Here is a 25,673-nt window from a genome sequence, read left to right as displayed (position 1 = left end):
GCAGAGGTGTGTGGCCACGCAGCAGAGAAGTCTACAAAACCCTGGAGGGTCAAACAATCTGCAGGGCAAGAAAGTGTAGAGCAGACGGGCGGTAAAACCTTCAAGAAGGCCTGTTGGTGGAGCGGAGGCACCGAGATGGCCAGAGGACAGAGGGAAAGAGAGAGAGAGAGAGGGAGAGGGAGAGAGAGGAATAGGGAGGGAGAGAGGGAGAGTTTGGAGAGGAGCCGGGGACGGCCCATGGTGGATGATGGGCGGAGCAGTAAGCATGCGCTGAGCTGGCAGACTCTGGGCTGGTCCTGACGGGCTGGCTGGCTGGGCTCCGGACGGCTGTCTGTGCGCCTCAGACGGTCGTTGGGGAGACTACCATCAACGCTCAGCGCCTCCCGGAGCGCTCAGAGGGGGGGAGAACGACGCCGGAGACACACGGGGTAGAGCTGCGAGGAGAAAAAAATAACAAAGCAACCAGCTCCACCTCAGCATCTGGAGAAAAAGGCACCGAGGAAGAAGAAGGAGACGATCCTCCTCCTGTACCGCGTCGCCAACCCGCCCTATCCACCCTGCTCCGGGTGCCACCCCTGGGGTCTGCGCTGCGGGAGAACCACGGGCACCCTTAGGAAACCCCCCCACTCTGACCAGCGTTGCCATTAAGCGATGCGCATTGAATTTAGGAGGAGATCCCCCCTGCGCTTTTGATGCAACCAGCGGCTCTTGGTTTTTCCACAGTGGGAACAGTTCAGACTCCGGATCTGGGTGTTTACACTTTTTTTCTTGACGGCTTCCCAGTGGAATGATAACATGCAGCAGAGATCGCCCCACGGTTACGCACAGGGCTGTCACTCCATAGATTAGTGTTTATTCACCCAACCAGCTGTCACATAAGCTGCGTTCGAGCCCTTTTTTCTCCCATGCTTAGAAATAATCCTGACAATGGTCTGGGAGCGGACCGCCTCTCCAGACACCTGGTGATATCCTCTCAAGACCTGACAGACCGACGTCTCGGTTAAAACAGCGAAACACCGACGAGGAGTCACTTGACGCCGACGCCTGTTTGAGCCACGGGACTTTGCGTGCGAAGTTTGCACCGGGAAGAGGGAGACCGAGTCGGGCATATCTCGGCTGTATCCGCGGCGTTTACCACCCCCCACGCCCAGCAAGGTAAGACCCCTCGTCTTGCATGTCAGTCCTGCGTAATGTGCGTGTTGTCATGTGTGTCCACGTCGGTGTGAGTGCGCGACGCCGATGTGAAAAAATCGCTCGAGTTCAAACTGGGCAGTGACCTATTTTCAGAGACTCTCCAGCGGTGCGCGGATATCCTGCAGCCTGGAGCCCGCGCACTGGTGCCACTCGAGGCCGGTTGTGGCGGACGTGCCTTTACCGGCGTTTGTGCCATTTACGCAGACACCTTGTCAGTACCCCTCTGGATCCACTGTAAACGGGCATCTCCCTCCTCAGCATTGAAAGGCCTTTATTTTTTTTAGGGTGCAGCACAAACCATGTCCTTTATATACGTACATCAGAAGCTCAGCCAGCTGTTGTGCAAGATGCAGGCTTGCATTGAGCTCTCTAACACTCTGTCACAACATCTGATAAAGAGTTCGACGTCTGCTGAGTGCTGACAGCCACCTCAACCTGGGGTGCATCTGTAAATAGAACGGTGGGTGAGCTCTGACCTCCACTGGAAATTGTGGTCATTCTCAGATTCATGATACATTTTCCCCATGAAAGAATGAATATGCAATCACTTCATGGCACCGAGAGGGTGCACTGAGTTCTTCTGAGTGTGTGCTCATGTTGCTGGTCACAGCAGCTGGTACTTGAATGCAACACGAGTTAATTGTGCTTAAAGCCCTTTGTCCGCTCCACACATGGGCGATGGATGAAACCCGTGACATCTTTGCCGTTTTATCATCTCGCGTTGCACCAATTCCAACTTGGTGGGGGCCACGGCATGAAGTGCAGGGGGCAAGGATGAACACAGGCAGAGAGGCCTAGATAAAGAGCTATTTTCCTCCAATTAAGCAATTCCACTGTCCCCAAGCCTAATTGTGTGCACACTGGGACTGGGTTTGGGATGGACCTTCTCCCGATTGGCTGCCTCCCACGGGTTCATTGTTCCAGAGGATGCCACGGGAAAGAGCTGAGCCCTGCCAAGGCAGACCTAACAAGCCCCGTGCTGGAGTGGAATAAGGCCTGATCATTAAAAAGCATTAGGCCACAATGCAGATCGAGGCACACTCAGGGGGCTGCAGTTGTATTTTGGAGTAGAATGGCCGTATTTTTCCAAGGCGGCTGTAAGTGTTAGTATAATACTGTGCTATTGCACGAAGGAAACTTAAACAAGATGGCACATGAGACCTAAGGAGGTCTGGCTATGGGCCCACTGGACCTCAGTGAAAGAGGCCGCAGAGGCACTCTACAGAGGGAGGACTTCCTCTTCCCCTTTTTCTCCCTCCCTGTTCCAGGCCTCTGCTATTTAATCCATAACCCCTCACTGAACTGTGAGCACAGGTGCTCCTCACATCCACAGCCTGCTCAGTGTGTTGTTTATCCAATCAGCTGATGATCAGTTTAGCCACAGCTGTAACATCCTTGTGGAAAAAAAGGACAGGGGACGTTGACAAGCTGGTAATTTAGGCAGCGCCTCTCTCGCAGGACACCTGGTCTCCGCCTCACCCTGAAGCCATGTGGTCCGGCCGTGCATCCGTGTGGTGGCGTTCCACACTCACAGGATGTGTTTGTGTGGGCAGCCTTATACGCTGTACATTTTTTCATCCTGACTGTTTGCTTGGCCAAACGTAGATTCTAAGGCAGCTGCATGGGAGCAACAACTTGCACAGTTTCGCTCAGAGCAACTGGTTTGACACAAACTGGCTTCATCTGCTGTAATCAGCGTAGCGGTGGTTACATCAGAAAGGCTTTCCACCTTGCCAGTCTCCGAAATCAAGTCATGGGTAACTTTTCCCCTGTTTGAGATTTTGCCCCTTACCACAACTGAGTGACATCATACCCCTGAGGTCCCAAACTGCGAGGGAAAGGCAGCTGCTTTATGGTGGAAAAGGTGGACCCTAATAGCATATTCCTGCGTCAGAGTGCAACCACGAGGCATGTGGTAGAGGGATGGTGGGAACCCACACTGCACTTGCACTAAATGCCTTAAACCGGAGCAATAAAAGTGCACCTCATTTGATATAAAGTCGCCAAGAAAGTCATCGGAAATCAAAAGGTGACGAGAGGAAGATTTGGTTTTCGCACTAAAACATGCTGGCCACTGGGAAACTCAAAGGGTCTTTGGCCGCTACTAGTGGGTGGAATATAAGTGGCACAAACTACACCGAGGGAGAGTGTTTGAATTAATATCACAGCAGGGTTTCATAGCTGCCGGGGATTACCGTCAAACTGAAATGCTACTCAGCAGCAGGGGAGGGAGGATTACAGTGGTGAGTGAATGAGGCGGCATGCAGTGAAAACACAGCACCTGATGCACCTGCACTCATTCTCACAGAGCCACTTTATTTCACCGTGACAGATATGTCCTATTCTTGTTGCTACATTTGTAGATTAATGAATGCTAATCCGATGAACAGCTTTTTCATCCATGCATTATGATGCTCCACGGATGAAGTACAGCCACTATTAGGGCATTTCTCTGACATGCTTAATGGAGTTGCACATCGGAGCTCTTGGCCTTTTGGGGGGGGGGGGGGCGTCCATCGTTAGTAGAAAAAGATGAAGCTATATTGAGTCACAATATATATTCTCTACAATATCATATATTCTTGTGACACAACAGCAACAAATGTCTATCATTCAGGTTTCCAATCCCCCTGTTATTGACAAACCCTTACTTATTTTTGCATCAGATGTTGGCTGCTCATGATACCAACAAAAATCATATGAGGATGTCAAATGGTTTGCTCAGAAATCATTCAAAATGTTCCAAATATATTTGACGTTTTACTAATCATTGCCATGTCTGCTGCAGTGGAGGTGTTGAGCCATGTTCGGTGCCTTACAGTGTGCTACGTCCAGGCTGGGCGATGGCCAGGCTCCTGGACCTGTACATTTAGAATAGACAAAGCAGATGCAGAGCTTGACTCCCACTAACTTGTGAACTGAAAGAGACCAGCGCATACCGCTTCGCTCCCTGGCTGGCTGGGCTCACGGACCGTGCATTTTTCTCCAGTTAAACTGTAACCACTAATCACCTCACAGCCTCACTGTTTCCTCCTGGAGCAGACCGTTCCTGGATCCCCAGGGTGTTTTAAAATGGCCCCCCCTCGGGGGCACATGGTCGACCATTTTTCAAAATCACCTGCATGGGACATCCCAAATGGACGCATTGCGCTCTTTCTGAGAGAATCCGCCACGTTGGAGTTGAGGGGTCAGTTCCTCTGCTGCAAGTCTGCAGGCCAGCATTTCCAAAATAAACACAGACAACTCAGTGCCTCACTCCAGCTACCCCACCCTACCTCTTCTCATTCTCTCTCACTCATGCTACTTCTGCGCTCCCTGCTCACTGCTCGTATCGTGAGAGAATTTCAGCTCGCAGAGGCCCTCGGACGAAACACAGACCATGTCTAGGGCAGGGCACACTTGATGAGGAAAAGTTAAAGAAGAAATATGGGGAATAAAGCCAAGACATGAAACACTTACAGTAATGTAAAGGAGCTGGCAGAGTGTGAGCGGGGGGAAGGAGTGGTGTGGTGGGGGGGGGGGGGTTGGAGGAAAACCATTATGGGTTGTTTCCATCAGCATACTTGATATTTAACTTATGGGTGATAGTAAACGTGCATCTAGCCGGAGCTTCTTTAGTTAAGTGGGAGTTCATTCCAGGAAGCTGTGAGTCGTGCGTAATATGACGCGAGACGCAGCTGGTTTGTATTATTATTTACTCGCTGGGCCAACACCCTGGATTCTCTAGTAGAACCTCAGCAGCACGACGGCCGCTCAGTGTGACTGAGGTGTGTACGTGTGTGTTTGCCTGTTTGAAGCTCTGCCTGGAAGTAGGGAAGAGGAATGACACAATGGGTAGGGAGAGACGTGCAGGGGAGAGAGGAATTGATGCCCTGTTTTTTTCTTTATAACTGTAGAGAATGGGGATGGGGGAGAGATGGGCGAGGCATTTCTGAGACTCAGAAAAGGCTCTCATGTCTGGGCCTGGGCCCGGCTCTCTGTCTGGGCACATCCAGTCCTGTCAGCGAGCTTCCAGACTTTGCCCCCTTCACCCCCTCCTCCCTCCATCCCAAAACTCCCTGGGACTCCATCTCCTCCACGCTCCTGCCCCCCCCCCCCCCCCTTCTGCTTTTGTCCCTCTTGCTCTCTCTCTCGTTTTTTGTCGCCCACTTTCCATGAGGCCCCCCCCCCCCCAGCTGCATCAGAGACGCACACATTATATAAGAGATTCTCCATCTGACACATGCGGTGAAAGAGAAAAAAGTTTGGCCTCTAAGTGTTTACCTTCTCTGTGGTGTTGGGGAGACGTTGCCAGCACTGATTTAATTCACATGTAGCCTGGCTGTTTCTCGTATGAGGGAGCCTTATGTAATTTGGAAATGTTTTAAGTTTGTGGTTTTGTGATATAAAGACGGACCTCAGATGCCCAGACACCCTCTTTGTTTTTATCGCCAGCTAAAAGTTGTAATAATCGACCTTCAGCGGCCATCTTGAATTATCGCCCGTCACTGTTTTAACACAGCCTGTCGCTCTCTTTTACTACGTCCAATAGCGTTTTAGCGTCGTGGCTCCGTGTTAGCTCGGGCTTCGATAAATGGCGTTGTCGGTCACAGTGAGCTCGGCCATTCCTTAATTGAATCTAAATGTCAGCATTGATTCAGGACAGCAGAGTGTAAGGGCATGAATATTGGCCTGACCTTAAACACTAATTGAGATCCTCTCCCCGGCTCATTCATTCCACGGCAGCTGATACACTGTGTGATTGTCCGCTGCACATTTATTAGCTCGGCCAAATGAAAAGGAGGAATCAGCGCCAGATTTCCCCCGACGCTCGCTTCCAACAGATCGCACAAATGGGACGTGCCAACCAATTTAAATCGGGAGTTCAGCGCTACTCCATTTTACGGCATTATGCTCAACTCTGATGCCATCCCAGTCTCCCTCCATCTGTCCCTCTGCATCTGTCGCTCTCTGCAAAAAGATGGAAGCTGTAGGGTGGAGCCTGTCACTTAGTTGAGCTGGAACACAGAAACACAGAGGGGAAATGAGAGAGGGAGATAAAGGAGGAAAGAAAAAGAGCAGAGGGAAAAGACTGTCATATTGACCTTGTCTTATTGCCAGCCGTGGTGGGAGGGGAGGGGAAGCGTGGCAGAGGGAAAACCGGTGTTCTAAAGAGAGGAGAAGAGAGGAGAGGCGCTGCCGGTAAGTTGGCACAGCCTCAGTAAGAATAAGACAACACAAGCTGTGTGTGTACGTGAGCACCGTCGAGGGAGGCAGAAGGGTTAAAATGGAGGTACAGCATACAGTAAGGTATGGGGGGTGGGGGTTGGCACGCCCAAATTTAAAGAAGCAAGACCTGCTTCAGTGTTTGCCCCCAACACACACACACACACACACACACACACACACACACGCTCACACACATCACATCACGTCACTTCATCTGCTAATTGCTCTCTGCTGTTTTGTACTTCTCCCTCTTCCTGTTTTCGTCTCCTTCCAATGTGCTTTGGTTTTGGAAGCTGAGCCACTGCCCTGTTCCGCCTCTCGCTGCATAAACACACACACACACACACACATACAGACTCACATGCTCTGAAACACACAGTAACGGACACACTCGTTGTCTCCCCGCACATCTGGCAGCATGGCTGGTGCATAGGTGTCACCCAGCCCTCTCCAGGGACAGGGAGGGGCCATCCAGGAGTTTCAACATGTCCGAAAAAGCCACAGAGCGATAAAGAGAACACCCACCACCCTATTCAACCCCACCCCACGCCTTACCCCCCGGCCTGAAGGGGCCGTGTTGCATAAAGCTGTTGTTGGAATCATATTACCGGCTATTGAATAAGAAGACTTGGTTCCCAGGGAGTTCACTGTGCTCTGTTGGCTTATTGAGTTGCAGGCAAATGAAAGTGGCTGGGGTCAGTGTGTAAGGGCACAAGGGGTTTGTTTCTCATGCGTGTGGTGCTATAACATCCCCATCCAGGAAAATGACTGTGAGACAGGTACACCCCTCCCATAGCTGGAGTGGTACCACAGCGCTCTCTGAACTGGTCTGAACTCCACAGCACACAGCTGTGCACCAGCGTGTGTACGTGTGTGTTCTCGTACACGTATCCATGTCTGTACAGTCGAACAAATACAGTCTGTGTGTTTCAGTGTGCTTGGACTGTGTGGCCCCATACTTCATACCCTGATCCTTGAAGCTGTTATTGGACGGACAAACCGCATTGGCTCAGAAACTGGGGCTGAAATATAGCCCCGGTCTGCAGCTTATCGTGCAGCAGTTTCCATACGCATGTCACCTCCATCAAAATGAACTCAGTCTGCTGTTGACTTTGTGGGAGAGAAATAAAAGAAATGAAAGAAGAGCGAAAGAGACATTTCTCATCCAAGATACCTCCAAATACCTTCGAACCATTGTCCTGCTCATCAGCTGCTATGTGTACTCACATAGCACGCTTGGAGATGTTTAATGGTTATGGCTACACACCTTTTTCTTTGGTTTTAAAAGTAATCTCTCTTAAATTATAAACCTGGATTTTTAGGGAGTGGTCAGCAGGGGCCTTCTTGTTTCTTACTATGTGTGTGTGTGTGTGTGTGTGTGTGTGTGTGTGTGTGTGTGTGTGTGTGCGTGCGGTCGCTGAGAGAATCTGGTGTTTTAAAGATTTAGGCAGGTGCCAGTGCTTTGCATTCCTAACCTGACCTTTCTTTCTGCTGGCTTTAGGGGAGGTCTGCCTCAACAAAGCTTGTTAAACCTGATCTGGTGTGTGTGTGTGTGTGTGTGTTTGTGTGTGTGTTAGTGTGTGTGTGTGTGTGTGTGTGTGTGTGTGTGTGTGTGTGTGTGTGAGTGTGTTACATGCACACACACCTGTACATACCCGGCACAAGGTATAAATCTCTGGAGTCAACCTCCCAGCTCTGACAAAGTTCAAACATCAGAAATTTCATACGTAAAGTTGTTCGACTGATGCAGATGTTGATGTGAGTTCGATATAATGACATCATCAACACTCTGTCCACATTAGTGTGATTATTTAGCAAAACAGTAGTTTTGGGCCCCTCATCCAAAACTGTATTTTAAGTGACTGAAACAAAGGAATTCCAAATTGCAGATTTTCACAAAAACAACAGTAGCTGCGTAAAATGGAGCGTTTGGGAAACGATGACATCATAGCTGACATACTTTGTGTATGTCCACTGTTGCTTTGTGTAATGAGTACACACCAGTTGACGGGATGGTAAGCTCACCTAGCGTGCTCTCGATGTTTCTTCTCTGGTATTTAATGGATTGTTTATGTAGACTCTATTAGCACCTTCTGGCCTGGCATGCTTGTTTTTGACCTTTTTGTGTTCTCGTCTGGACGGGGGTGTTTTATAAATCTGAGGTCGTGTGGACAGACGGCAAAATATCCCTTCATAATATATCTGCAGTGGTACAGACAGTGGAAGTTACGAAGCTCTGTCAATATGACGGACCAATATATCCACCAACCCCAGTACAAGAGGACTAGGAGCTTTACTGTTGTGCTGTTTGATCATCCACAATCAAATCCATGTAAAACATCCCACAGAACCTCGAAGAAAGCAAACACCGCACCACACAAACACAAAAGAAAAACATGTTCACCCCAAGTTTAATACAATCTATAAAACAGAGCTGTTAACTTTTATCGCCGCACTTTTTCCTCTTTTCGCCCACCACCAACTCTGACAGCCTCAGACTGTTTTTCCTCCAACTCGCATTGGCTCCGTTTCTTCTTTTCTTTCTCCCACCCTCCCTTCTTTCCTCTCCTGTTGCTCGTCTACTGAGTGTGGTGTGGTGACGCCCCGGCCTGGCTGGCAAGCCAACTTCAGACCCTGTGATTGCGCCCAGGAGTCGTAGGATTGCATCACTGCCTGTCGGGAGAGGCCACAGAAATGGACTGAAAAGAGGTGGTGGGTTGGAGGGTGGGTGGAGGGGGAAAGCAAAGAGAAAGAAAGAGAGGGAGAGACATGAGACGGGTTGATGAAGGAGAGGAATGACAGACGATGGGGATGTAGCCCCGGGAGGTGAAGAGGAAGAGCAAACTCTTGTTTATATGGAAGTATGGGAGAGAGTGAGGGTCGGAGGGAATGTGTTCAGCCGACTGCAGGAGGTAAAGAGGCCCAGCTGAGCTAGTGGGGGGTCAAAGTGAGTCGGGGTGGGGATGTCAATCAAATCAGAGACAATCAGAGTTCAGAGACAAACACACTCTCCTCTCCTCTCCTCTCCTCTCCCTCTCCTCTCTGAGGGTGGCCGGCCTCCTGCTGTGTTCATTGGTTCCTTCGCTATGAAACCGCTATGTTGTGAAATGCCCCACGTTATTGTAAGATTACTCACCGCTCTTCAAAGCCTACAGTACTGGTGTGTGAAGTGCCTTGAGCATTAGTATTTGGAAGGTTGGCTGCTTAAACACTGTGAGTCATCGACCCTCCCGGGGGGGGGGGATTGTGTGTTTATCATATTGCTGTCCTGATACTACAGTGTAGATAATAACTATTTAGTTGATTAAAAACTTGTGTCGCATAGTTTTGAATGGAAGAAAAACTGAGTAGTGACTCAAAACATATGTTGCTACATGTGGGCCCTCAATCGCGTATTGTTCATGTCATGTAGCAGCTACTAGGGAGTCTAATAAATCGACTACGGCTTGGGGTAAGTTTCCAACCCTCGTGCCAATGTGCAGCTCCTCTCTCCTTTTATACCTGCTTCTCTTCCTATGGAATTTAAGGATGGATAGCATCATTAAAATGAGATTTGCATGAAGACTTTCTCTGTGTTAGGAGTTAAAACAAGTTTCTAGATGAAGTCAAACTCGAGGCGTTTGGTTGGCAGAAGAGAATCTGCAACTGACTCAGACACTTGCTTTCTCACATTGCTTCGCTAGATGATTGTGGCCAGAGTTCAGTCAACGTCCGAAAGCCTCATTGGAAAAATAAGGATTTTTATACTGGTTAATATTGCATTTTTATCCTGAAACACAGCATTTCATCCTTCCATTCGTTCAGTCATCCACAACCATCCCAACCCCACCAAGAGGAGTTCGGTCAATGATTCGTACGATAATCCTGGGTTTAGCCGGCCATGAGGCTCACTGACACACTATGAAATCTCAGTCAAATGGCTTTTTATAGATCATTCAAGCCCTAATCTCACTGTATGGCAGATTAAGTGGAATTGCTAGCTTGGCACTCCCGGACAAAATCGCCTCTGAGGAAGTGTCTGGAACCTCTGGATGCAATAGGATCGACCTGCAACCAACCGTCAACCAAACCTTTGACGCTGCGAGTCGATGAACGCTGTAGACTCGTTCCTTAGAAAATAAACTGTTGAGTGTGTGACTGGATTTAACTGAACCTCTCCTCATCTAAGCGACAGTCCTCTCCACTGTCAGTCCTCTTTCTTCCATTTTAGATAAACGGTTGTAAATGGGCCGACCCGTCTCAGGCTGGAATGGAAATCTGGGACAGACCCATCTGCAAGAATGAATAAACATGAGCTCACTGATTGGTCGGGTTCGCAGGCTGTGCAACTGAGGTTTGTCTGATTGCCCATCGAGATGTGGAGTGTGTTTGTCTCAAGTTAAATACGCACAACAGCGAGAATCAGCCTCTAATGATTCATTCAGCCTGTGAAACCACATTAAATTCCACCTGAAAATTATCATCAGTGACTAAACTGACAATTATCGCCTCACTTTATCCTTTGGTCTAAAAACATTTATATTTCTATTGATATAATACGAAGAAAAATGACACGTCCTCCATTGCAGAAGCTAAAACGAGGGGATATGTGTGTACGTACAAATAATGTCCCGTAAGGCTTTGCAGCATAAAACCAAAAAGAATTAACGTTCAACCACAGGGAGATATGGCTTTAAGCGTGTGCCCGTCCTTTCTCATGTAGACGTCCCTTTTGACAATAAACCACAAGTGCGACCCGCCCTCCTGGTTCTGTGCCTCCCTCCCTCCCTCCCTCTCTCCTGGCACTTTTCCTCCTCCCTCCCTGCCCTCTGCATGGAATTCCTGTGTCTGAAGACTTTGGCTTGAGGCCATTGGTAGCTCACGGAGTAGCTTCCTGTTGCACTCCTTTCCTCCTTCGCTGCTTCCATCCCTCCCTCCTTTTTTTCTTTGCATCTTTCCCTCACTCGCCCCATTCTCTCCTGCTCCATGTGATATTTCAGATTTCTCCCTCGCTGTTCTGTTTTGGGTCTTTGGCTCTTAATTGCACGCTCACAAAGTTTGACTGATGATCTTCAGCACTGTTGTAAACTTAAATCTCTCTTTAGATGTTGAGGATGCTTGACAGCGATAAGGAGACAGTGTAAACACAAGTAGGCCTTCCTGTTGCTGCTAAAGGTCAAACTTCATTCAACACTGTCTCGGCTCACATGCCTGCGTGCTGCGTCTTGAAAGACTCGAACGACTTTTGAGTTGAGTGTTTGTTTACGCTTGAAGAAGTGATGTGTTTGATTTAGTTACTGACTCGCTGCAGCTTGCTGGAAATACCTTTTCTAATTCTCTCTCTCTCTCGTGTGACCTTGCCCTTCTCCGAACACGACACACGCTGCGGTGAGGTTTTCCTGCCGCTTGTGCTTCGAGTCACCGCTGACATTTCAGTGTCACAGTGGCCGTTGAGGGAAACGTGTGGGTCATGTGCTTCTTAGCTGTAATAAGATAGATGCCATAGGTTAATTGTGCTCATGTGTTAGGCATCGCTGTCCTCTATCTATCTATCTATCTATCTATCTACCCACCTACCCACTCAACCATTTATCTATCTATCTATCTATCTATCTACCTACCCACCTACCCACAACCATCCATCCATCTATCTATCTATCTATCTATCTATCTATCTATCTATCTATCTATCTATCTATCGATCGTAGCAGCAACTGTTTTCTCTTTACATCTTGTTAAAATGTGAGCATTTTTGGCCATATGCTGTGTCACATGGGGACAATCTGGGGATTTGTTTTCAGCTCACTGCCGTACTGATGGGACTCTCGTGCGTTTGCTCTTTGCGGCCTGATTGACTTGTTAGTTGCACAGGTGGTTTAGGGTTACTTGTAGGGACCAAAGGGTAAATACAGCAAAGTGCGATTTTTCTGGTCCGAGAAAACATCCATGGGACAGAAGTAGCCCCACTTTTAGAGATAGATAGATAGATAGATGGATACTTTATTAATCCCGAGGGAAATTCAGAAGTGAGTGAGACATTCATGTCATAATGGTGCTTTATGAGGATGCTCAAACAGTAGACTCCACTGATCTTACCAATGCATGTGTGTATCATCCTTCTCTGTATACCCCTGAACCCTCAACTGGTGACCCCCCCCGGCTGTGTGTATGAATGTACGCGGTTGATCATCTCTCATTGGGCCGGTGAACCTGGTGACCTCTCTGCTCCGTGCCTCCCAGACATAAGGGCTTCTCATGTGGCCCCCGGCCAGTCACTCTCAAAGCCCACCATTCACTACCAACCGCGGTTTGTGTCGGCATGTATGAGGGAGAGGGAGGCCGGGTGAATTTGTTGAAATTACAGTTTGATTAATTGCTTGTGTGTGTGTTTATGTGTGTGTGTGTATGTGTGTGTGCGTGTGTGTGTGTGTTTGGTGTACCCATTACATGCACTGGGAGCTGTTCTGCAACGTTGTGTGTGTGCACGTGTGTGTTTGTGTGTATGTGTGTTATGATGGAAAATGCTCTGAGGAGATTTGTGCGTTTGTGCATGAGCCTGGTGGGAAGAAGCAGTGAACCCGAGCACATTGTGCTGAATGGGGAGCTTGGCTATAAACCAGCAGTACTGTACTAGCACCACCTGTATGTGTGAAACAGTACAAGCTGGCTACAGGAGAATGGACTCAGCATTTATTTACATTTGTGTTGAAAAGATCTGACTTTCGTGAAAGTCTATACCTCAAAAATACCTCAATATAATATCATATTTCTTCAGGAGGTTTGTGCCTTGACTCACAGGGTTCATGTTAGGTGTTTGCTTGTGCATGCATGTGATGCTGGTTCAGTCCTGTGACTGAAGAACTTAACATGACAGCTAGTGTCCGTCCTGCACACAGCCCTCGGGGTGGGTCCAGGGGTCAGTGTGTTTAGAGGAAGGAGGAGGTGGGCGGACTGGGTGCAGCTGGACTTGGAAGGCCCTGGGGTGGGGGGGGGCTAGGGTCGGTATGGTGGAGCTCAAAGGTTCATGGTGTCTGAAGGTACACACTGTAGGGCTGGGGGGTGGCCTGGGGAGGTGGGTGATGTGATAGGGTAGAAGGGCCAGTTACTGGCCAAGGGGTAGGGTGAAGCTGGGCCGGTGGCGAGGGCGACCATCTGGATTGGATTGTAGACATTCCTCAGGAAGAGTGTGTGAGTAAAGGTCAGCGGGGGAAAGGAGGAGGGGTCCCTCACATCTCTGCGTGTGTGTGTTTATTTTTCTTTGGCTTACTCAGTGTTTCAGTTTACAATGTGGTCAGTTTACCATTGTTTCAGAGTGGTTCTTTCCCAGTGGGAATCGTGGAATGTGAGAAACCTTCAGCAGCGTTTCACGTGGGAAATATGGCAGGTGTGAGAATGTGTCTCCTGTTGTTTGCAGAATTTCTTCATCTGTGTGTTTATATGAAAAGAAAGCAATCCTGCAATGGCCCCGCTTGGCCTGGCTCTGACCCTCTGTGATTGGTTGTTTGCGCAGGTGGGAGGTCGGCGACTTGCTGTCATGCTGTCCCTGGATGAGCCCCTGGACCTCAAGCTCCCTCGGCGGGCCAGTGGGCGGGACAGAGGGGTGCGCTCACCTCCCCTCTCCCCAATATACCCCAAGCGAGCTCGCCAGCTCCGCATGGCGGACGATGGGACTGCAGTCATAGAGCCGGCCTCGCCAGCTTCTCCATGCACAGGTAGGTGACCTTGACATGAAACCAAAAGACGCAAATGTTTGGGTGAGAAAAACCATTAAAGGTAATCTCACCAGGTGTGTGTGTGTCAGGTGTGCAGGTGGGCCCTCACGACCGAACAGACACCCCCACCCCCCCTGCGGTGGACCTGAGCATGTCTCCCTGCTCCCGCCACACCCCCAGCTCTCCAGAAATGACCAACGGCAACTACGTCCCCTCAGGGGTGAGTATGACGGAGCTTGAACACACACACACACACGCCTACCACAGCTTTCATTGGGCCCACCTACACCTCTGTCCTTTCCCTTTGTTTCCCCTCCCACTCTCTCTTCGTTCGCCTCTGAGTGGTTGAAAAACTGAACACAGTCTTTCAGTGTCTTTAGCGGCGAGTGACTCAGCCTGTTGGGGGTCAGCAAAATCAGGAACAACATGGGGTTGTGTCAAACTCCCCATCAGGCTGTGCAAGGAGCTGGAGGCCTGTGTGAGTCCGAGAGAGAGAGAGAGAGTGAGTGAGAGAGAGAGGGGGGGAGCCAGAGAGGGGGGAGGGGAGGTTTTAGCTCTTATCAAACACCTCCTGTGTCCCCAACAAGTGCCTCTCTCTGTGCTACTTACTCACATACTCACTGGCCCCACTGGCGTGATGTGTGTGTGTGTGCCTGTGTGTGTGTACATGTATAATCGGATTTAAGACAAGGTACAGCCATGCAGACCTCACGCCGCCTAATTCAATTCCCCTCCAATAAATTGAGACAGGCTGGGACCATTCAGCCGTCCGGCGTCCCATTGAGTCCTAGATAGCCCCCCCGACCTCACCGCAACACACACTCTACACTTTATTTTATCCCTCATTGACGCAAATAGGACACTCTTCTCTCTCACACACAAAACAAATAAGAGCCACTCGCGGAGGAACAGCTGCACACACTCACATGCTCCTCGGCCCTATAGCATCTCACAAAGCAGCTCACATAGTTTTGCATGCAGAGGCAGAACTCCGGCGGTGCATGGAATTGGCCTTATTTCATGAAATTTGTCACATACACATTTCTGACATAGCTTCAGACGACTAGACAGCCGCCGTATTGTGATCCATTTGCACCCTTCCTCTCCCTGCGCTGCCTTGCTCTCACATGACAGCTTGGACTTAAATGTCCCTTATTCTTAATTCGACATTTTCATCCAGGCTCCTCTGTGTTGTCTGCTCGAGCTCGTGTGCACGTGTGTGTTCGAGCCCCAGCTGCGGCTCAGTGGATCTTAGAGCTCTCACGCTGAGCACCGGGAGGTTTTGTAGTACGGAGTGGGTGACGTCAAGAGAGAGACCGGAGTTGATTTTTGAAGATGAAGATCAGCATTTGTGTATTCTATTGACAAAAAAACGAGAGATTTTTGTCTCCGCCCTGTCAAGCTTTTGTCAAGTGAAGTTATCAGGACATATCTGTCGTCCTCCCTCCTACATGTCAGAGTGGATACTGCCAGCTACAAAAGCTCTATGAGGGCTGGGTGATATCTAAAATTACTCTTAGTTTGGTCCGTGTCCCATCCACTAACCTGGAGGAGGCCGGCTTTATGAGGCAGGCAGGGAGGGATCGAGACACTTTGACTCAAACACAGTTCTGTCGTCCATCTTTATATGCAGTGTATCATTAAACCTACTCACTGTACTTACACAATGTACAAGCATTATATTGATATGTTGGATTTTTGTTATATTGCTATCGAGGAAACTTACATTGCGATAAAGAAAACTCCAGAGCTGGATCCAAATCGTGAACTAAAGTACAGTTCAAGTTTCTGCGTTTTTCTTCATGGTGCAGACCGATGATTCCCATTTTCCCTTTTTCTTTTCGTTTATCAGAATTCTCACATCTCACAGGCCTTTCAGTTTTTCGTGCCAATCGGAGCCGGGGCGGGACTTCACCTGCCGTCCTCCATGTTCATTGGCCAGACGAGTGACAAGCGGGCCTCTCCGGACCTGTCAGCGGATGAACAACTGGCCTGCCACTGGAGGAAGGTAAATAGGAGCAAAGCAAACACATGGAAGCCAAACTGGGATTTTATTCCAATATCTCAGTCATTACCAATAGTTTGAAATGCTGAATGTTTTCCCGCCCTTTAGTGCCACCTGCTCTTTGACTCCCTACAAGACCTGGTGGACCACGTCAACGACTTCCATGTCAAGCCTGAGAAGGATTCTGGGTACTGCTGCCACTGGGAGGGCTGTGCTCGCAAAGGCAGGGGGTTCAATGCCAGGTGAGAAAGATCCCACAACTGGGGGAATGCACCATTAAGGGGAGGATTCCAGAGGAAGTTGATGTGATGAACTTATCTTTTTGTGGTCGCAGGTACAAGATGCTAATCCACATCCGGACTCACACCAACGAGAAGCCCCACCGCTGCCCCACCTGCAACAAGAGCTTCTCACGTCTGGAGAACCTCAAGATACACAATCGCTCACACACAGGTCAGTGCAGGCAGGGAGCACAAATTACAAAAATCTAGAACGCGTAGGTTTAAAAGTAAGGATCTGAATCATCATGAACCTTTGATATAAGATTAGATACTGAGTACATTCTTTTTTCATTCTGAACAAACATTTGAATCCCTTTCCCCCCCTGCAGGTGAAAAGCCCTACATTTGTCCTTATGAGGGTTGCAACAAGCGTTACTCCAACTCCAGCGATCGCTTCAAACACACGCGCACACACTATGTGGACAAGCCTTACTACTGCAAGATGCTGGGCTGCCTGAAGCGCTACACAGACCCCAGCTCTCTTCGCAAGCACATCAAAGCCCACGGCCACTTTGTGGCTCAGGAGCAGGGCTCCCCCGGGGGGGTGGGCTCCCTGCTGAAGGGGAGTCACAGTGGAGGGCTTGGGAGTGGAGGGGGTAAGGATTCAGAGATGTCCTACATGAGCGGAACCCACATCATCATCCCAGGGGCAGCGGCTGCTCTCCTGGGAGGCCACACTCTGCAGGGCCTGAGTGGCGCCGTGCCCCTGTCTCCCCTCAGTCCTCGTCCCCTGGACCTCAGCTCACTGGGTTGCCCCAACTCGCCTCCAGGCAGCCTCGGCGGCACGTCCATCCTGTCCTTCCACGGCTCGCCGCTGGGATTGGCCAAGTCGCCGCTGCTCTCCGCGGCATTCTCCTCCTCGGCCCTGGGCCTGCAGATGATGCCCATGCTAGGGGCAGCGTCTGAGCGGAGGGCCCAGAGTCAGCAGTTCAAGAGGAGCCAGGGGGAGGAGGCCGAGAACGTGGTAACTGGAGGCATCCTGAACCTCTCCACAGGAGGGTCTCATGATCCGCTGTCCTGGGTGGTCATCCCTCCAGGCACCGTGGTGCTCAAGCCAGCTGTGGTCAACTGACTCACACACACACACACACAGACACACACATATGCATACATTCCAGAAGAGCTCAGGGGGTTGGGACGGGAGGGTGAAAGCCATTATTAGGGTACGGGCGGTCAAAGGTGATGGGGATTGACTCGCACAATCAAATCCAGGCAATTGCATTTCAGAGCGCGTGTGTGTAAAAGCACAAAAAGGTGGAGAAACCTCCATCAAAACTTCAATCAAGAAAAACAATAGATAACACTACACCTCACAAGAATCATTGATACAACGCAAGCCTCTTTTATTGTTGGGAAACCCAGGGGCCCAAGAACTCTTTTCAGGAATATGTATGGTTTGGCTCCTTGTTGCTTGTTTTATACTCTATTCATTCCTCTTTGCTGGTTCTGACGACAGGGACCATGAACTTAGTGCTTAGTGTCTTAGTGCTCTGTGTTCTTACAAAAGCCCTGATTCATTCTTAAGTATTTATATGACTGCACTTCATTGACAGTGTGCCTCCAGCTTAGCAGTGGGTTAGATACACCATGAAACTGAATGACGCACTCACAGCTGGGCAAAGTTTCACACAATAGGAAGATGGTTTTTAAAAGTTATGACCTATTTTTCACGGGCCGCTGTGATTAATACGATTCAGACAAGCTTGCCACGCCAAAGCAAGTGAACTCAAAACTGTTTGGGGATTCGTGCGGGAGACGCATAACGCTTCAGCTCCGAGACAGTTTGTTTCAACACAGCACTTAATAGCGTCGGCTGGTTATAGTATTGAAACCTCACAACTGCTGCTAACTTCTCAGCCTCCCCCCCGGTGTAACACAAACTAGGGGGAGAGCACTTTTTGACAATCTGTCCCCGGCTCGGGGAGGGTGACCGACATGGACCAGCCTAGTCCACCGGAGTTTGTGCCGGGCAGGTCGACTAGGGGCTTTTCACTTTTAGGGCACAGAGCGATCTGAGGACTTAACGCAGACAAATGGTGTTACATCACCTGGCAATCACCAATTCCTCTTTTTACACAAAATCCAAGCGTCAGTGCGTCTGGCTCCCCCCTCTGGCCGAGCACGATACACAACCTCCTGCTCGCCGTTTACAGAACCTCTATGCTCCTGGATTGTCCAGCTGCTTTCCCGTAATTTAGTCGACACAGCCAGTCTGCGCATGAAAGGGCCACTGTGGTGATAAACACTAGTGTCTTGTAGTTTTCAAAAAGTGACCCGACCCAAAACCAGCTGTGAAAAGAAGGCGGTCGGCCAAATCCAAGTCCAGCTTAGCCTCGACGGCAGAGGTTTTGTCCCAAGTTCAACAACTCTCACGCGGTGCCAAACATACCAGGAGAGGGTGAAGTGGGTTGTGCATATTGTGCCACTGAGGGGGGTGTGATGCACTCAATGCCACAAACAGCTGGACTGACTGGGAAGCCACACTATTGCAAACTGCCTCATTTTAAACGGACTCATTTGACTTCTGAGAAAGCTTTTCTCTCGGTTCGATTAAGCAGGCATCATGCACTTACCACAAATTATATTCCTCACATGTTTTAAGAAGTGTTACTGCGAAGTCTTGGTTCTTTCAAAGCTAGTTTGCTCTTGTTTTTATTTGTCTGCATGGGTCAGTTTCTCCGTGGGGCTAATGCATGTACGATGTTGACTGATGTCTCCACAGAGGAGAGGAAGGGGAGCAGGAGAGGATCAACACAAGGAACATTCCCTCAAGAGACTCAATCACTCGCTCCTCCTCTCCGTTTTCACTCCTCCTCTCCTCTCCTCTCCCACATGTCGGCGGTCTTACCTTTCCATCATCAGACACTAGCTAATGCTGTTTTATATTTCTGTCATTGTTTTTTTTTGTTCTGCTGTTGTTCAGACGAGACATTTTCCTGATGTCGAAGTTGCTTATTGTGTTCTGCGACGGCCGCTCTGCAATCGGCTGTCTGCTGCTGAGGGCGAGTCATTTGAGGGGACGAAGAGAAGGAGAGAGGGAGAGAGGGAGAGAGGGAGAGAAGGAGAGAGGGAGAGAAGGAGAGGGAGAGAGGGAGAGAAGGAGAGGTTCGGGTGGTCTTCTAGGGCGGTGATTCCCACCTGGGGGCTCATAGAAACATTCAGTTTTCTCTGTTAAATTTAGAATTTGTAGTCCTGTTAGTCTGAGTCCTGTTACATAGGGAATATAGTTGTCGATACCCATTAGAAAAATCTTTTCTAATCTGAAACGTGGGAGGAAAAAGAAAAATCACAATATGTCAAAACTATGTTTAAATTTAGGCCATCAACTGTGATTGTGGGTTAGGGTTACTATTTTGGATTGAAGGGTCACAAGCCAGAAAAGTATGGAAACCACCGTTCTAGGGACCTGGTGAACCTAATGACCTCACACTCCTCCGTGACCATCACGATGACCCGAGCCCAGATGGGACACGGCCATCACATATTTCTGTATCGAGGGTCCACACACCAAACTCTCGCTCCCTTTTAATTTCCACAGTCAGACGCTGAGAGCATGCCATGCGTCTGTGAAATGGCGGGCGTCGCTGTGAGAGAGAGCGCGAGCGAGGGAGAGAGAGAGGATTGGCTGAATGAATAAATGAATGGACAGGGGATGGGGCGAGATGAGGGGAGGGAGAGGCTGTGTGCCAGCAGAGGAAGAGAGGCAGAGGAGAGCAGCGCCGAGCAGCCGCCCTCCATCTGGCCACCGACCCAGCAAACGGCCCTCTCGGCTCTGAAGTCACTGGCTGTGCCGTGTCCAATGTGGCAGCCACTCACGGGCGTACCAGTCTGCAGGAAACTAGGCCACTGAACTCCGTCTGCCCTCTGGGTGTTTTCTTTTTTTATAGATTAAACCCAAAAGGCTCAGCCCCCCTCCCCCCCACCCACCTCCCGGCCACAGAGATGCATTCCAGGCAAACTAACAAGCTGCATTCACAGTAAACAAAAGCAAATATAATCCTCCCCCCCGCCTGAGGATGAGCTCTGTGTTCACCACAGAGATAAACTGCACACCTGAGCTTCTTTCTCCAAAATTCAGTCATTATCTGCGGCACCCCCCCCCCCCACACCTCACGGCCTGTCTCTGGGTTCAGGCCGGCTATTGAAGTGAATCTCTCGCTGTGAGTGGACAATCCTTGCTTGTGATGTCATCAAAAACAGGTGTTAAGTAGGCTAGATATGGTTTCCGTGGCAACAGCGAAACCCACAGATGAGGCTGCTCTCCTCTTCCTCCTCCTCCTCCTCCTCCGTTTGTCTGGTTCTCCTCTGCCAGTGGAAGCCAGGGACAGAGACTCGGCGCGGCGGCAGAACGCTGAATCATAACGACACGGATCCTTCCGGGGTCCACATCTTTTCCATATTAAATAAGCTGTACGATCCATTAACCCTTTGAGCTCAGTCTGTAACAAACTGCACTTTTGCACCCCTCGTGACGTGCGTGGACGCGGGGATGCTGCCACATCCCTTCTCGTTGCAGAGCCGTTAATCACCAGTCGATTTGAGAACCAAGAATAATTGTATAAAAAAAAAATCCTCAGTCCTTAAAATGTCTGAATTTCAAGTCCTTGTTTCTACAAAGCGGTACGTGCTCCTGGAGAGATTCTTTAAAGAAACCCTTGTTTAATGGTAGGAAAAGGAAACTGAAATCAAGGCCACAGAAATGATTAGTTTGCTTGGTCAGTGTCATTGTAAAGGGGTGCCAGTGACTGAAGTGCCGCAGTGTTGCACAAAGGGTTAATGATAAAACTAGGGCCACGCAAGGCCTGTTTGTTCAAAGTTATGTTTTTTGCACATTTGTGAGATATTATGTCAGTATTTGAATTTTTCCAAGTGCCTTTTTATTATAGGTAAAAATATAGAAGTTATACTCTATTTGGAGAAGAAAAAAAAAAGATTAAATGAAAATATATATTTTTTCCTGGCATCACTGCGGTTGAACATGCAGAATTTTAGAGTTGTAAAAGTCTCCAATTGGTACAACATAGAGGCGTTCTCCTGTTTTAGAGGAATTTTATTACGATATTGATAATAATGTCAATGAAAAGAGAAAATGTTTAATAAAGATGCATTTGATAAAACTCGTCTTTTTCACTTCTGTTCCACAGATACGACTAAAATTAAAGAAATGTACAGATTACAGCATTTGGGTAAATGTGATCCAGTCCGTCTATATCAGATTATTCTGTTCAATAGTCAATAAACTGCCATTTAAACTTGGTGTTTGGTGTTTCAGCTATAATCTGACATAAATAAATAAAACATTTGGCTTGGATCAAAACCATAACGCTTGAGGTCAAATATAACTATAAAAAGAACAATAAACCAATATTTTTATGACTATTGTTTGCGCCTCCTCTGTCTTAAAATGACATTATCTGCCAATAAGCTGCCACAAAGCCCAGACTAGAGAAAAGGAGGTTTTTATTGGGTCATAATTTACAGAGGACAGGGGGAGGAAAGAGAGGGCGGACATCATTTCATACTTCATGTTTCCGTATTCTGGTGCGACTGCTGCTTTTGTGACTCAATACTCAGCTCTTCTTCTAGACGCTCTTTAGCCCGCACCACCTAGACACAAAAACACACACACACACATCCGATTATAATAATCACTGAGAGAAGGGAAAGGCGTTATTTGTTTAAATAAGCAAATTACACCACGGCTCCCCCAGAGCACAGAGGAGCTGGTGGGAGATAAAAATAGTCACAACTTCATTTCTAACACGACTCACTTCAAAGAGTGGATTTCTCCTTCACGCTCAGAGTCACATGAGCCATAATTGGAAATTTAACACAGACACAAAGGCAGAAAGAGAACTGGTCATTATTGAGATGTCATGAGCAAAACAAGTTAACAGATGCCTCAAAGAAACTTCCCGAGGGTGAAAACACAATGAGGATAAGGGAGAATTGATAAAAATTTTTAATGCTTTCTTTGAATCTGATAATTGTGATCATCGACTAGATAAAACCACAGAGATTTGAATTATCTTGGGTCAGCCCCACACGGTCACTTGATGTTCTCTGAAAATACTAAAACGACTTTTTCCAGAAATGCACGCAGTGGTTTCATCTCAGCAGCAGTCGGTCACATTTTGAAAACTGTCACTGAGATTGTGCCAACACTCAACTTCAGATCAGGGTTTGGTCACATGGGCTGAAGGATTAGAAATAAACTTGTGAGCAGATGGTTGCGGGCGGCGAAATAACTGGGGAACCACTGATGAAGAGGAGTTTGAGGATGTATGCTCTGCTCTTTACAGTTTGATGAACGTCAGACATTTTTCTACTTTAGTGGTTATTAAACCTAACATAACAGTCTTATTAAAATCTCTTCTAAAGAACAAATAACATGCTGCATTAACAATCCTTCATTCGGTCACACTTTTGAAAATCATTGTGTGAACAACGTGAAGCTGTTTTCAGACATGAACTGTGGAGAATTAGATCTGGACTTATTCAGAGTTTGACACAGCAGCAGGCAGAGGTGACTGTAGAGATGATGCGTTTCTGTTTACAGCACATCGACACTGGTGTTGGACATTATCACCAGAAAGCTCATCTGTGTCTTCAAAGTGAGTGACGCTGCCTTTTACATCCTCAGATAACTGTTGTTGTTTTTTTGGATTCTGTCGTGTGTAACAAATGTCTTCTCCTGCTGTGTTCTCACATCGGCTCATTCGGACATTTCCAGAGTTTTAATTTGGAGGCTGGAAGGAGAAAGTCCGGAGGCTCTCACTCGGATTTGCATCCTCACATACAGACGTCCCCGGATAATAATATCAGGAGATTATCCGGAGTTCAGTGCATGTCTGAAAGCAGCTTAAGAGAAAACTACTTAAATAACAGAGTGAACTGTGTTGAATCACAATAAACAGTATACTTACTTTTGACTGTATGTAAAATGAACCGCCCACTCCCTTGTCATTGACTTTAAAAAGATGCTCATAGTTCTGGAAGAACAAAAAACATTAGTGTTAACAAAGCAGTTTTTAGCATCACCACTGTAAAAACAAAGTTCCTGATTAATGTTACATCAAAAGGTAAATAAGGTCAAATTAATTAACAAAATAAAGCCAAGAAATAGATGTGAAATCATGTGTTCCTGATCTAATTCACAGAGCTGTCTATGGAATGCACAGCAGTGTCTGACAGAGGCATGGATTTAGCCACCATGACAATCCCTAACATTTAAAGTCCAAAGAAGTTTTATTTTTCAAATTAGAAACCAGGCTGATTTTCAGACAAGGAGAGACTTCAAATTTGAAAACAGGGTTAACGGCTCTGCAGCAAAGAACTGACACTGGGCTTGAATCGCTCAAAGAGACAGACGGTGTGACTGCACCTTCTGAATCTCCTCAGGGGTGAGAGTGTCGAGGTTGAGGATCTGCTGCGCCTCTTGCAGACTCATCCCGGTGATGCTGGTGGCAGCGGCTGACTGCTGCCCCGAGCGGCCCCTGGCCCGCGCTGCCGCTTGGCTCGCTGAGGGAAAACACACAACGCACAGAAATACTGTCACACACCCGGGATCAGAGTAAAAGCAAAAAATGACTTAACGCAGTGCTGTGGCAAACCTTCAGCTATATTGTTTTTGAAAGATATTATCTTATAATATTTCTATGAACTTGGTTGTACATTTACAATTCAGTCTGACACCATTAGAAGACAGATAATTACTTGAAGATCTATTTGATTATTTGAGCATCTGTATAACAAAAAGTGAATCCTGATTTCAGTCACATTATCCTTCCCTTGATATCATGAACAATGGCATCAAATGAATCCGTCAACAGTGTTTGGCTGATTGTCTATCCATCCATAAGTTTCCACATCTACTTAGTTTTACATGCCAACTCTAAAACGTTTAAGGTTCCAGATCATACCTGCATATTCTTGTTGTAAAGCACGGGCAAACGCACGTCCCACCACCTGCGCCCCCATCACAATGATCTGTGCAAGAACCCTGGCCTGGAAAGAAGAAACAGTCATGAAGAGCCGACGATCATCACTGACGATCATCACTGACGATCACAGACAGATCGAGGCAGCAGGTGTCTGTGTTTGAGGATGTAAAGTGAAATTTAAAAGGTCCAGTGTGTTTTGCCTAGTGTGTAAACATGCTTTCATATTTAAGTACTTCACGGAGGCCGCCATGTTTTTTTGCTGGCATCTAACCTGGACAATCTAAACACTGACAACTGAAACTTCCACAGGTTCTCCCTCATGTTTGGAAGGGGAGGGTGAGGTGAGGGGTATTCAGCTGCAGCATGCCACTTCACCACTAGATGTCTCTAAACTCTACACACTGAATCTTTAAAGACTGGCGAATAGAAACTAAATCAACAATGATCACAATGTAATTTCCAACCAGTAGCAACATAACAAAAGTCCAGTTCTTATTGATATGTTTCTGCATTGTGTAAAACATTGAGGAGGTTAAACACATCATGGATCTGCCTCGTGACATATGTTGTATATCAAGTTATATGTAAGGAAGATAATAAAACACAACCTCCACTCAGGAGCAGGAATCTGTCTTTACAATGAACAGACATGATCATGTGACAGTTCTGTTTAACTATCGATACGGACACTTGTTATCTGGATATAATTTGGGGTCCTGATGAAATGACACCTTCATTACTGATGTCAACACAGCGACAGAGATTCCACGACCTCGTCCGCCATGTTAGGACAAGATGTAACTCGCAATTCAACACATCAACTTCAACAACCACTCGAGGAAGAAGAGGAGGAAGAGGAGGCAGCTTCCTGGTGTAAGACCGATAGACATTCAAACCCGAGACCATGACACACAGCAGCTCCGCCTCATGCTAATGCTAACGCTGCCTAGCACCTTTCCGCTGCCTCGGTGAGGTATCTGCTAAAAGAACAAACTGTGTTCTTACCATCGCTGTGCAGTGGTGTCTCGACCCGGGACAGTGTTCGGACCCGACGATCCTCACATGTACACCACTGAAGGTTAGGTAAGGGTCAAAGTTCAAGGAAGCGTCAACAACGCAAAGATTCAAGTTGACTCTGGGTGTCGGTGGTGTTTGTGACACTGCCACCCACCGGCAGGGAAGTCAAACTGCAGTGGCCAAAGTGGTGCAGCTAATATTCAAATATTTTACTGGGTCCACAATTTAAGAAAACATCACAAGTAAAAAGGTTATTAAGTAAAAATCTGGAATATCTACATAATGTGACAGTTGATTTATCATATATTAGATAATAATATTATTATTGTGGATG

At 47.9% G+C, this 25,673-nt stretch overlaps 2 protein-coding genes across 2 annotated transcripts; one reads left to right on the top strand and one right to left on the bottom strand.

Moving 5' to 3' along the window:
* Positions 1 to 1,049: 1,049 nt before the first annotated feature.
* glis2b (GLIS family zinc finger 2b) lies at positions 1,050 to 21,496 on the top strand. The gene is made up of 7 exons (XM_053443546.1): positions 1,050 to 1,155; positions 13,892 to 14,093; positions 14,183 to 14,313; positions 15,964 to 16,101; positions 16,207 to 16,340; positions 16,433 to 16,551; positions 16,709 to 21,496. Exons 2-7 carry the CDS (start codon positions 13,916 to 13,918, stop codon positions 17,449 to 17,451), a joined length of 1,443 nt encoding a protein of 480 aa, XP_053299521.1. The 5' UTR covers positions 1,050 to 1,155; positions 13,892 to 13,915; the 3' UTR covers positions 17,452 to 21,496.
* Positions 21,497 to 21,822: 326 nt separating this feature from the next.
* On the bottom strand, positions 21,823 to 25,456 carry pam16 (presequence translocase associated motor 16). The gene is made up of 5 exons (XM_053443545.1): positions 25,328 to 25,456; positions 24,302 to 24,386; positions 23,764 to 23,900; positions 23,306 to 23,371; positions 21,823 to 21,986 (listed from the first exon to the last, which is right to left on the bottom strand). The coding sequence occupies exons 1-5, from the start codon at positions 25,328 to 25,330 to the stop codon at positions 21,903 to 21,905; spliced, it is 375 nt and encodes a 124-aa protein (XP_053299520.1). The 5' UTR covers positions 25,331 to 25,456; the 3' UTR covers positions 21,823 to 21,902.
* Between the last annotated feature and the right edge of the window lie 217 nt (positions 25,457 to 25,673).

Source organism: Pleuronectes platessa, chromosome 16, assembly GCF_947347685.1.
Source record: "Pleuronectes platessa chromosome 16, fPlePla1.1, whole genome shotgun sequence".
NCBI lineage: Eukaryota > Metazoa > Chordata > Actinopteri > Pleuronectiformes > Pleuronectidae > Pleuronectes > Pleuronectes platessa.
This window is presented reverse-complemented; position numbering and strand designations above follow the sequence as displayed.

Bases quoted from the DNA above. Each gene is read 5' to 3' on its own strand.
- pam16 (XM_053443545.1), bottom strand. The intron at 23,901-24,301 runs GTATGATCTGGA...GTTTTCCCTCAG, and splicing joins TTTACAACAAGAATATGCAG to CGAGCCAAGCGGCAGCGCGG. The intron at 23,372-23,763 runs GTGCAGTCACAC...TTGTTCTTCCAG, and splicing joins CCCCTGAGGAGATTCAGAAG to AACTATGAGCATCTTTTTAA.
- glis2b (XM_053443546.1), top strand. From the start codon at position 13,916: ATGCTGTCCCTGGATGAGCCCCTGGACCTCAAGCTCCCTCGGCGGGCC. The intron at 16,102-16,206 runs GTAAATAGGAGC...CCCGCCCTTTAG, and splicing joins TGGCCTGCCACTGGAGGAAG to TGCCACCTGCTCTTTGACTC. The intron at 16,341-16,432 runs GTGAGAAAGATC...TTGTGGTCGCAG, and splicing joins GGCAGGGGGTTCAATGCCAG to GTACAAGATGCTAATCCACA.